The sequence below is a fragment of the Piliocolobus tephrosceles genome, chromosome 14 (genome assembly GCF_002776525.5).
Source record: "Piliocolobus tephrosceles isolate RC106 chromosome 14, ASM277652v3, whole genome shotgun sequence".
NCBI classification, from domain to species: Eukaryota; Metazoa; Chordata; class Mammalia; order Primates; family Cercopithecidae; genus Piliocolobus; species Piliocolobus tephrosceles.
In genome coordinates, this window is record NC_045447.1 from 96,825,649 (window position 1) to 96,838,665 (window position 13,017).

A 13,017-nucleotide genomic window follows, 5' to 3' on the forward strand; every position below is an offset into this window, starting at 1 on the left:
GGTTCTCTACCTGCTTTGACCAATAGAATATGGAGGAAATGGTATTCTGTGACTTCTAAGCCCAAGTGTTTATAATGCGGGGCTGCATCAACCGTTACCCCTTTTGAAGTCTAGGGTTCAAGAAGTCCAGGGTTCCTCAATGGAGAGAGGCCACCGGAGTGGCCCTGGGGACTGAGATGCCACATGGAGTGAAGCCACAAGGAGAAGCACCCTAGTGGCTGACATCCAGCCCGAGCCACAGCCCTGGTGGCCATCTGACTGCAAACATAGGAGATACCCACACAAGAGCAGTCGAGAAACTTTCTGGCTGAGATCCAGCCACCTTTGCCAATTGTGAGAAATAAAATTTGGTTGTTGTTTTGGGCAACTACATTTTGGGATGGTTTATGATGAAGCACTTAACTGAAACTACTAGGAGTCTGTGTGTCTCCAGCAGAGCCACAATGCTCAACAGAAATACAATGGGATCCATACATGTCAGTTTGAATTACTTAGTAGCCAGATTTTTAAAAGGTAAAAAGAAATAGGTAAAATTAATTTTATTAATATATTTTATTTAACCCAGTATAGCAAAAATATGGTAATTCCGGCATGTGGTCAATAAAAACACTATTAATGAGATAATGTGTCGAAGGCCTTCAAAATCCAGTCTATATTGATTGCATACAGCACATCTGAATTGGATTAGCCACATTGTGAGTGGCTAGTGGCTACCAAACTGGCCAGCATAGCTGCAGAAGGTGCCGATAAATCCTACCTTTTGAAAACCACCGCACTGTCAGTTGGAAAGAAGACATCTCAGCAGGGAAAAAAATAAACTCGTTCTAGCTGTAGGCCAGCTGGTAAATGCAACATACATGTTTTTCATATTTGATATATACCCCAAACACACACACACCCAACAGGAGATGGGTGAGTAGTACTATTCTCACCTCACAGATGAGGCAACAGAGACTCAGAAGAAGGAGGAGGAGACACAATTCAAACCCAAACACCCCGGAAGACTCATTTCAGGCCGCTGACCTCCAAAATTGTCAGATAATAAATTTGCATTATGTAAGCCTCTACATCTGTGGGAGTTTGTTACAAGGACAACGGAAAATTAACACAACTTCCAAATGCAAAATCTTGGTCATTCTGTCATTGAACAAATGCCCAACTTACGCCAGGCTCTGGGACCTTCAGCTAGTGAGCGTTGAGGGAGAGTCAGATGTCTAAATAAATAATCTCACGGTCCTGAGACAGTAGCTACCACAGATGCATGGATGCACTCTGTGCTCACAGATGGGTTGTGGGCTTCACAGAGATGGGGCTTCATAGAGACTTTTGATACTGGAGAGAGCTTTTGAAAGAATAGAAAAGGAGACTCCAGGCGCAGGGAACGGCATGCAGAAAGGCAGAGGCATAAAGGAGCTTGGCCATGATTGGATGAAGTTTGCTGTGTCTACAGATTATCATTCATTTGGGAAAAAGAGATAGAAATTCAACCAGAAAGGTAGCTGAGGTCAGGGTGTGTATTCGTTTGTTTTCACGCTGCTGATAAAAACACCCGAAACTGGGAACGAAAAGAGGTTTAATTCGACTTAAGAGTTCCACATGGCTGGGGAGGCCTCAGCATCATGGAGGGAAGCAAAAGGCACTTCTTACATGGCAGCAGCAAGAGAAAAATGAGGGAGAAGCAAAAGTGGAAACCCGGGATAATCCCATCAGATCTCGTGAGACTTACTCACTATCACGAGAATAGCAGAGGAAAGACCGGCCCCCATGATTCAATTACCTCCCGCCGGGGTCCTTCCCACAACACATGGGAATTCTGAGAGATACAATTCAAGTTGAGATTTGGGTGGGGACACAGTCAAACTGTATCAGGCTGTGATGGGCTATCAGCCATATGCTAAGGAGCTGGGACTCTGTGTTGTCTATAGGACACCAATGTGGGGTTGGATGCAAGAAAGTAAATATTAACTGGATCTTTATTTATAAAGATTACCTGATTACATGGTAGAGGATAAACTGATATTAGAGAAACTCTGAGGCAGAAATTCTTGCACTAGCCCAGGTAGGGAATTTTGAGGCCTGAACCAAAGCAGAAAAAGGGAGAAAGCGAGAAAAACGCATGGATTTACAAGAGACTGAAAGATGACCTTCAGAAGCCACTGGAGGCAAGGGGTGAAGCAAGAGAGAAAAGGAATCAAGACTGACTCCAGGTGACTATTGTTTAATTGTAATTTTGGTAGACTCCTGAGAAAGGGAATGCAGATTGAGGGACACGTTTAAAGCCACATGAACACACTAGGATTTGGATACGCAGAGTCACCATGGCTGTGGGGCTTCCAGTGGGGAGTTCACTCTAGGCCTATGGAATTTTAAAGAGGTGGGGGGTTAAAAAGTACAAAAACTGGAAGTTACCAGATGGTTCCAGAAGCTGTGTGGATGGAAGACATTAGGCAGACAGAGAGCAAAAAGAAAGAGAGGACAGCCGGAGACCCTGATTACCAACATTTAAGCAGCAAGCCAGTGATCCAGGTTGGTGAAGAGTCCTCACGCTGCCACTTACTAGCTGTGTCACTGAGCAAGCTGATTAAGTATTCTAATTTCCAATTTCCTCATCTGTAAAATGGGTACAATAACCATAGCCTCTTCACTGAACAATTCACATCTCTCTCTTCTTGCAGATCCAATGGCCTCTATCAGCTACGTACCATATGGCTGCCTGGTCATATATTGTCATTTTTTTTTCTGTAATGTTAAATTGCAAGGCCAGTCTTTTAATCCCTTGATGTCTCTATTGAACATAGCATGGGACTATGCACATGCTCAGTGCCCATAATGCAGACATTATTGAACCTGAAAGCAAATATTAAGGGGGAAAGTATATACCCACACTTTCATCTGGCCTTCAGCCAAAAATGCAGGCATGCTCCACTTTAAGGAAATTATAAAGATACAATTCCAAACATCTGAAACAGATTTAAGGCTGGGACAATTAGGGTTCACCAAAATCTACCATATGCTTAACGACTGCAGTTTAAATGGCTCAGTCTTATGGACAGATTTACACCCAATGGGCTCAGCTCTGATGCTGAACTGATACATCAGCCTAAGTTTTTTTTGTATTTTCTCCAATTTCAGGCAATTGATAATTAAATGGCTCTTGAACTTGAATCTACTGCAAAATGTTTACAGCCTGTGGTTCTGGTGATGGCAGATTTACTTGCTAATGGGACAATGGTCATGAACGACGGCCTATCAGCACTACACGGAAACTGTGTTTCTAGGAGAAGCTCTTCCTGGGATTGAGAGATTTTCCAAGAAAATGCAGAGTAGTTCAGGTTGTTAACCAAATATTTATGGCCTCCCTTTAAAACTAAATTGTTTCAGACAGTGCAAACCCATACCTTCTCCTAGTTTTATGCCATTATATGATCTCACCCTATGAAATCTAAATTGAGAACATACATGTTTTGCATTATACATAAATTTCCCAAGGTTATAAAACTTGAACAAATGATAATTTTACCTGTGGAGACTATAACATTTCCATTTAAAGTTTGGGTAATTTGATAAGCAAATCTGAAGGCTAAGTATAAAGCAATTGAAGTCTTCATATGTTTGCTTTATTTATAATTTTTATATTTAACACATCACTAACATCACGAGAAGCCCAAAGCCAGGCCATAATGCAATAACAGTAAAACAAAAACCTCTATGAGAAATGATTTTCAAGAAACTTATCTGATTTCTTTACTTGTCTAAAGCTTTTTAAAATAAATATAAACTGTCCATAATGCAGCTGAAATAACCTAGTTATCAAAATGCTTTTGCATACCAGTTGTTTTAAGTAAACACACACAAGCTGGTGTCCAAGCTTCACTGTAAGCAGGGCCAACACCTGGCTGACCCAACATGCCTCATAGGAGCAGATGGGGAGAAAGTCAAAGGAAACTTACAGCCTCTCCCATCTTTATGACATAATAAAGAGATCGATTCTTCACCGGGGCACTTTGGAACCGTTTAACTTTAATACGACCCCATAAGACAATTGAGCATTAAACAGTGATTAAGATATTCAGTGGAGTACAGGCTGTCAAATACAGAGTCACAGACTGTTAGAATTAGAAAGGACCTTGGAGGTCATTTTCTTCAGCCCCCTCCCTCATTACAGATTAGAGTTGCCAAAAGAAAGACAGGGACTTGTTCAAGACCTCATAGCTATTTAGAAATAGATTTAAGAAGGGACTTGGAGCCTCAAGATACCATAATCCTCCAATATGCTGGGGAGTAGCCAGTAACCACATGCAAGGCTTGACCCGCTGCATCCGTTACTGCTGCATGGGAGCAGCAATACAGTGCTCCGTTGACCAAGGCTAAGGCATCCCAGGGATGCTCCAGAGACCTGCAGATCCTTCCCTGCCGCCATCTGCCCCAGCAACTAGATCACTTCCATCCAGCAGTTCTCAGCAACATATGAATGAAACACCAACACAACCGTTTGAAAAGTAAAAACCTGACAATTCAACAGTTATTTGATCTTTAGTGAAGTCAAATTCTGCATTTTACTGAACACTCCCCTCTTTACTGAATGTAGCTTGTTTGGCCAAACAGCTGGTGTTCCCTGTGTACCCACAAGTGCGTGGAATCTGTTATTCAACGCGACAGATAAAAGTTTTACTCTGACTCTTTTTTCACGAATGTGATATTAGCCCAAGATTCTCCTACTATTCACAGCCAAAAACAAACGAACAAACAAAAAATCCCAAGAAACCCCATCTGATTTAGTTGAATGTATGGGTGTTCAAATATTTGCTTTTTTTTTTTCTTTTAAAAGATGAAATGGTTTGGAGGTTTGTCCCCTCCAAATCTCATGTGGAAATCTGACCTTCAGTGTTAGAGGTGGGGCCTCGTGGGAGGTATTGAATCAAGCTGGTGGATCTCTCATGAAAGGCATAGCTCCATCCCTTGTGATGAGTGAGTTCTTGCTCTGAGTTCACAGGAGATCTGGTTGTTTAAAAGAGTGTAGCCCCTCCCCACTCCTCACTCCATCGTCATATGACACGCTGGCTCCCCTTCACCTTCCACCAGGAGTAACCGCTCCCTGAGATCTCACCAGAAGCCAAGCGGATGCCAGCACTAAGCTTCCTGTAAAGACTGCAGAACCCATGAGCCAATTAAACCTATTTTCTTTATAAATTGCAGTCTCGGGTATTCCTTTACAGAGATGCACAAAACAGCCTACTGCAAAAGGAAAAAATGTGCTAGGGCACATTCAAGGTTAGCAGTGTTTTTGCTTGAAACAAAAATGATTTCCAGTGTTGCAGGGGGAGGTGGCTATCTTTCCTGGACTGATGTCAAAGAGGGAAATGTTCAAAGACTCTGAGTGTGAATACAGGGTGTCTGCCAAGCCTGCCACAAATTCATGCCAAGCAGGACACCCAAAGTCCATATCCTGATTCTCTTAAGTGAGGGCAATAGTTTATCACGTGGCCCTAGTCCAAACATTCTATTAATAGAACTCTATTTTATTAAGCACTCTAAATGGCAAGTCATTAATGTGTATATGTGTGAGTGTGTATGTTTGTGTGCATATATATAGTGTGTGTGTGTGTACGTGTGTGTGTGTGTGTGTGTGTGTATATATATATATATATATATATATTCTTTTTAATAGAGACAAGGTCTCACTATGTTGCCCAGGTAAGTTTCAAACTCCTGGGTTCAAGTGATCCTCCTGCCTTGCCTCTCATAAAAATGATAAAAATAATCACTCAGGAATTAAATGTCCATCAAGAATCTGTTTCCTCTTGGCCAGCAACTAGCACGTCCTCCTTCCCGCTAACTTTTCCTTCCTGGGTCCAGCAGCCTCCATATTGCTGAAACCAATGGGATCTGCTGGAATTACAGGTGTGGGCCACTGCACCCGGCCCCAAGTCATTAATTGAAAAACAGCATTAAAAATATTGCAAAGTATTTTAACTATCAATGTTCACCAGCAGAAGAGGCCAATTATCATACTAAAATTAAGATTCTTATAAAACCTTACAAATAATCAGAAAAAGAATGACATACCTAAAGTTATATTTTAACTTTATCTGCAATTAAAGATGATTGCTCTGAATTTTGTAATGTACATTTTGATTTTTTTCCTTTTTTGATATTTAATCCCCTTAGGCAAGTAAAGAATAATCTTTTCATTTATGACAGAAAACTAGGTAGAAGGGAAAAATCTAATGTATAATGTTATTTCCTAAGAATTACTTCAAGGATTGAACTACATACATTTATATTCAAGTTATTTAATGATGCCATTTTCATTCTATTGTACATCCCAAATGTTATTTATTATTAACACTATTGCCTTAGTTTAATAATTACCTAGGTAATAATTCTGACAAAGTGTTTCTAACTTGCATGACATACAATTTGCTTTGTTTTTTCCCCCTTTTAGCCCAGGGAAATATCATAATTGACAGTTGTATTCATAACAGTCCCTTGTGTATAAAATCTGGTTCCTGGAAATGATTCATACAAGTCAACTATTAACTTTGTGGTGACATTTTTCAGAAATGTCAACGACACCTCAGATGCATCTCTTTTGTTTGGCAGCAAAGATATTTTGCCAGTGTTCACAGCAACGTTGCCAATTTTTATAATATCCACATATTTATTTCTCCCACCATGACTGAAAGATAAGAGAGTGTTTTCCCACATATATTCTATCTGCACATTCTGGACAAGAAATGTGACATATGCAACAAGCGAAAATTCAGTCCTACATCCATTTTCCCAAACGTTACCGAGCAAGGTGCAGAACAGCTTCCACTACGTTAGAACCATCTTTGGCACTTGTTTCACAGAACAATGCCCCGTACGTCTGTAGAAAAGAAATATACACAATTAAATGAAGCCCTGTACTGAGTTTCCTGAAATTTTAGCTTTTAAAATCAGTAAAATAAAAATATGTTCCTACTGAGCATGCTAAGAGTAACTAATAGCTAAGAAACTGAATTCAGAGTTCCGGTACTTAAAAAGAAAATGATTTACGCATAGTTACTCCAGGAACAGTTCCTAGTTGGAGGATTTTTACTTTACATTTAAAAAATAGAACATTTCATGTTTTAAGGTTTTTATTTCCAACAGTCAAAACACAAGCTACCACAAGTTCTTTATCAAATATTCTGAGACAGGTAAAAATGAGTTCAGGATAACCACTCAGGATTTAAATGCCCATCAAGAGTCTGTTTCCTCTTGGCCAGCAGCTAACACACCCTCCTTCCCGCTAACTTTTCCTTCCTGGATCCAGCAGCCTCCATGTTTGCTGAAACCAAAGGACACGCTCTAGTCTTCTATTATGCAACCTCCCAGCCATAGTGCATATGCTATCATGTCACTCTCCTGCTTCAAATCTTTCAATGCCTCCTGTTCCTCTTTAGATAATGTACAAATGCTTTTCCATGGCCAATGAGGCCCAGCTTCCCGTGGCCCCAGGCAAGCTCCGAGCTTCACCTTCCACCTCACTTATCCCCCCTCATTCACAGAGCTGCAGTTTCCTCTGCCTTCCTCCAATTCTCCAGTGTCTGCAAAGCCTTCGCACCTCGGGACCTTTGTACCTGTTCTTCCCATCACCTAGGTTCCCTCCACCCTCCACCAGGCTGACACCTACCTACTTTTGGGACTTTTAGGTAATGCTGCCTTAAGTTAAGATTCAGTCGTTCCTAATCCTGAAAAGTCTGTATTAGGACTTCCCATCATAAACTTTCTGAGCACTCTGTGATCCTCCTGCACAGCAACTGCCACAATTATAATTGCTCAAGTTATTTTTGTGTGTCTTTATCTGACCAGCTGGAGACGTTTTCTCTTAATAAAGGAGAACTAAGTGTTGTGGGCCTGGGTGTGGGTTAAACAGTCCTGTGTGGGACAAGGAAAGAAGGTGACACTTGCTCTAGAACAGAGAGAATGAGAAAAGCCAGGAAATGGGGAAAAATGCCACATGGGAACTTTACCCACGAGCCCACAGATCCATAGAAAATCTGCAAACACCACAAAGCAAATGCATTTCCAGTAGAAACCGTCAGTGCTGGTGCTGACCTCTACATCCAGGGCGATATGGGGTGCAACTGGACTGCCTTTGAGGATGCGGGACTGTGGAGGTCACAAGATGCATAAAAAAGCAAACTTTGGGAACTCTGGGAAATCGTGGAGAGGGAATAAAGCTGGCAGGCAGCCAAGAAGAACTAGATCTCAAAGTGGCTGTGTGGGACCGTGTCTAGCATGTGGATTTCATGAGCTTAACATCTGTCTCCCTCAGATAGTAAAGAATACGAGGGCAAGGACTGTTTGCTGTGTTCTCTGCTCTTGGCCCAACACATAATGAAGTGTTTTTTTTACATGGTGGATACCAATAAAAACGGATTGAATGAATCTCTGCATTTCATTGCCTAGTTTTGACATTTATCACATTTGGTGTGCAGTTCTAAATTTTAAAACAAGAACGATTATTCCAGCTTAAAATATTAAAACTGAAACTTCCTTTTGAAGTTCACATACATATGCTACAGAGTAGTTCTTTCCTGGTGCTGACAACAGACAACACTATCAACATCACATCAGACTGCTGCAATATGAATTTATTTGCCCCAAAGTGCATCTAAGTACTTGTATGGGTAAGACAGGTCAGAAGAGAGCCAGGTAGCATTCTGACATGATGACAGATGACACTGATGGGAGAATAAACACTGCCCATGACAACAATCTGAAAGGAATGAGTTTATTCCTGTATACAAATGCATACCCCAAAATGCATCTGCATTTGTATATGGGAATGATTTTTCATATCAACTAGACATAAATCTGAGAGAAGAAGTCTTCCAATTCCCTTCCACACAGGTGAGACACTGTACCATCTTGTACCTTGGGCATTATAACCCTCTGAAACCGAAGCCATCTTTTTAAAACAGGACATCATTTTCTTCCTTTACTTGGATTCCAGGACTAGAGAAGGTTTCTAGGAACTAGTTGAGAGGGAGGAGGAAGATGATGGGATTATTTAGGTTCCTTTTTGTCAATGATACTCAGTGGGAGAAAATGATTATGCGATTATTTTACTTTCCGAAGGGACTTAATCCTTGGCATAAAAGAGGTGGGAGTCATGGCAGTTCTGCCTGTGTGAAGGACAGACGCCTCAGATGGGGGAGGTTTGTCAAAGGACCTCTCAAGCAAAGGTAGACAAAAGTGAAAGGTCACTGACTTCAAAGCCATCAAACCCCTATGTTCTCTTCCAACTCTGAGGCTTCCTCACTCTTACCATGGCCAGTTTCTCTCCAAAGTGCCCTGGGACACATTTTTGTCCCTCTGCAGCAGCAGTGTCACGAACGTCAGCCTTGTTTCCTACCAACATGATGGCAACAGTCTCATGGGCTGCATCCTACCAGGAAGAAAGAAAAATGGGGCACACATCAAACAGTGGACACATTACGCTGACCACAGAACAACAGCAACAGCAATTACCATTTTCCCTTTGCCCCCTTTGTGCCAAATCCTATATAGAGGATATCTTTAAACCTCAACGCATCTCTAAAAACAGTCATACATTTTCCCATTTATAGAAGAGAAAACTGAAATTCAGAGACATTAAATAAGAAGGTATAAGGGTCAGGGCCTGGGTCCAAACTAATTCCATAACCCTTGCCTCTATACAATGCCCCATCCTTAGGTTAATGAAAAGGCTAAAAGGCACTGGGATTAATCAGTTTTATGGCAAAGGAAACACATATCTGTTAATTTCTTATCTCTAGCACACAGAGCACAACAAGTCAATATAAACTCAAAAGGCATGACCATAGAATCCTATTTGGCTGTGGTGCCCACATAATTTTCTACAATTGTTACTTCAAACACTAGTGATCACAAGTCAAGTTCATTATTACAGTTATAAAACACACAGTAATTCTTCAGCTATAATGAAACAAAAAGGCAGTTTGGAAGTTCCACACTCACTGCTCTCTGGTTTACAACAAAAGCAAAATATAAAAGTCCCGAAGGTCAACATTTTTCTAAGAAAGAGTCAAGGACCAATCTTTCAAAGTAATGGTTTCTAAGATAAGGCTCCCATGTCAGCCTATGCAATTGTCACAGGGTCCCAGAGTCACAGTGGAACCCATGGAATGTGAGATGAGTGTGGCAGAGTCAAGTCTGAGACCCCCCCCTCCACCAGTTGGACCCACTGGCTGTGTAAGATCAGGCAAGTTTCTGCAGGTTTCCGCTGCAGTCTCCCTGTCTGTAAAATGAAGGACTGAATGAGGGCATACCTCACCTCAGCAGGCTATGATGAGGATACAAGAAGACAACCTGACTAGCATAGAAACACAAGTTTCTGGTTCCTAAATAAGAGAAGTGGCAGCCCTGAGGAAAACATGTGGAAATTACTCTTTGCAGTGACTAAAGATACCTGCGTACTCATTGGGTTTGGGGCTATTCCTGATGCAGGATCAAAAAACGTGCCACAACATGAAATTGTAATTGACTTCCTTTCTCTTCAGGCAACATTCCTTGGACAGAAGGCTCCAGAGTGTAATAAAATCAAAGGAAAGAAGGGAATGAATGGCCTTCTCCAAAATTAGCTGTTTCACTCATTAATGTGCTAGTTAATTGTCTTCTTTGATGATCTCAGGATGCAAGGGGCATCACTTGAAAGTTATTAGTCAAATATTCATTTCAGTAAGCCCAAGAATCCAGGCATCTAAATGACGTCTCAAAGCCACAGAGGTAAAGGGCACCTCCTTCAAGTCTCAACTTAAACATCTCCTTCGCAGTGAGGCTGCCTTGATGAAAACAGCAGCCCACTTCCTCATCGTCAGGCCTTTCAACCTGCTCTCATTTTGTTTCTATAACATTATCACCTTCTAGCATATCATTTCATTTATTGATCTATGTTTGCTGCTTTTCATCAGTCTCCCCTACTAGAACACAAGCTCCATAAGGATAGGGCTCTGTTTTCTGAACAGATATATTCCGAGAACCTAGACTGCTACACAAGGACCGGGTAGATAGTCAAAAAATATTTTTGAATGTGTTAAAGTTGGGAAGAGATCTTACATCTCAAGTATCTCCATTCAGCTTTTACCCAAATATTCAATCAATAAAATATTCATGACAGGTAAATAAATGGCTATAATTTTACTTTATGCATAATTCTATTACAAGATTTTTTAACTCAGCAGTTTTCCATCGAAATGTATCAATTATTAATTAAGAGGGTCTGTTCACTGCTGACAGTCTACTGCTTCTCAATCCTCTGGTCTATCCAGGTGATCACACCACTCATTTCTACCCATATTTACAGTGGCCACATAAACTGTCCCTGCAGGATTTCCTCAAATTAGAAAGAGTAAGCCATGGAGAAACTTCACTGTGCCCGTTCTTTTTCTAAGGTGAAAGTCAAACGCCATTAGTAGTATCTAATTTTTCATCCAGAACAAATTTAAGAATTCATCTCTTCTACAGTATTCTTCCTTTTCAGACCCTATGAAAAGGTGATACCAATGGCAGAAAAGATGTCTTAGCTCGTGAAGGTGCTTTGCAAATTATGGCAGTGGCCACTCGACATAAGGGTTATTTCGCTGTGACTGCTCTAGGCTTTTGTGCTTCCTTTTCTTCAGCATAACCCAAAGATTTTAAATAAAGACTAATCCAAAAATGTCAACAATAAAACAATTTTGCTGTGGATTTTAAACACTAATATGGATGAGTTAGGGTTATCTGTTATTCTCTGGACTTACTGCTCTATCCCAGGGATCTCCATTTGTTCATTTGTGTAGCCACCGCTCCTCTATGCTCTAATTACACCTTAGGATTCCTTTATATTTGAGATGGGGGTCTCGCTCTGTCACTCAGGCTGGAGTACAGTGCATGATCATGGCTCACTGCAGCCTCGACCTCCCAGGGCTTATGTGATCCTCCCACCTCAGCCTCCCAGGTAGCTGGGACTAGAGGTCTATACTAACATACCCAGGTAATATTTGTATTTTTTGTACAGATGGGGTCTCACTATGTTGCCCAGGCTGGTCTTGAACTCCTGGGCTCAAACCATCTGCCTGCCTTGACTACCCAAAGTGCTGGAATTACAGGCCTTGGGATTCCTTCTTGATGTCAGAGACTTCTTCAAGTAATCTTCTGCTCATGCTGGTGCTTTATCAAAACAGCAACCACTGTTGAATCAGGAGGTTTGGTTTGAGCCCCTATTCTATTCCTAACCACTAAATAAGTGCGTGCTACATATGCTTTCTATGCTTCAATTTTCTCACAAAATATTAGGATAATGTTTTTTATTTCATTTCTCAGATGCTAGAGAGATGACCATAACACGGGAAATTTTGTGAAGTAAAAACGTTACATAAATGTAAACACACTTTCACTGTGTTTACAATCATTTTAAGTCATGATAAGTTGGTAGAACACAGTGCGTATTTATTTATCACTGTTAAAGTCTTACTGCCAATTGCAATCAGTCATTTCTCACATGACTTCTTTAGCTAGAAAGTGAACAATAATGCCAGAAGCTAAATTGAGATCTGACAGCAACCAGTCCTCTGTTCAGCCACTACTGCAATTTAATGCCTGCTTAAATTACAGATAATATACTTACTGGAAAAGTTGTATCAGCTGCTACTTTTATTTTTCAAGACAGCATGCTGAACCATAGCTTGAACTGTAGTGTTACGCTAATAACTGCTGACAGCATGCTAAATGGGGTCAAAATCATTTCCTACTTTTCAAAATTATTTACCATGAAAACAGAGGACAGAAACATTCCTCAGGTGAAAGACATCATCTTATTTAACCACAGAAAGCACAGAAGCTACGCTCATATTTAAAATACCAGTTGGCATTTCGGTAGTACCTTGAGACATCTAAAGATCCCATATCACTACCAGAATAAGGTTGAGAAGAGAAGAGAGCTCCCATACAATTTGAACCTTGACACACACTCATATCCAGATGGTGTTTCACCTGTACTTCCCA

General features: G+C 40.9%; 1 protein-coding gene across 1 annotated transcript in view; it reads right to left on the minus strand.

Annotated features, from left to right (window-relative positions):
- RASEF (RAS and EF-hand domain containing) overlaps positions 1-13,017 on the minus strand; it is a 77,304-nt gene that overhangs the window by 4,031 nt on the left and 60,256 nt on the right. Inside the window, exons 15-16 of the mRNA XM_023213426.2 lie at positions 9,302-9,421; positions 6,795-6,871 (exon numbers count right to left, since the gene is read on the minus strand). Coding sequence (XP_023069194.1) covers positions 6,795-6,871; positions 9,302-9,421 — 197 coding nt within the window. The remainder of the gene's footprint in view (positions 1-6,794; positions 6,872-9,301; positions 9,422-13,017) is intronic.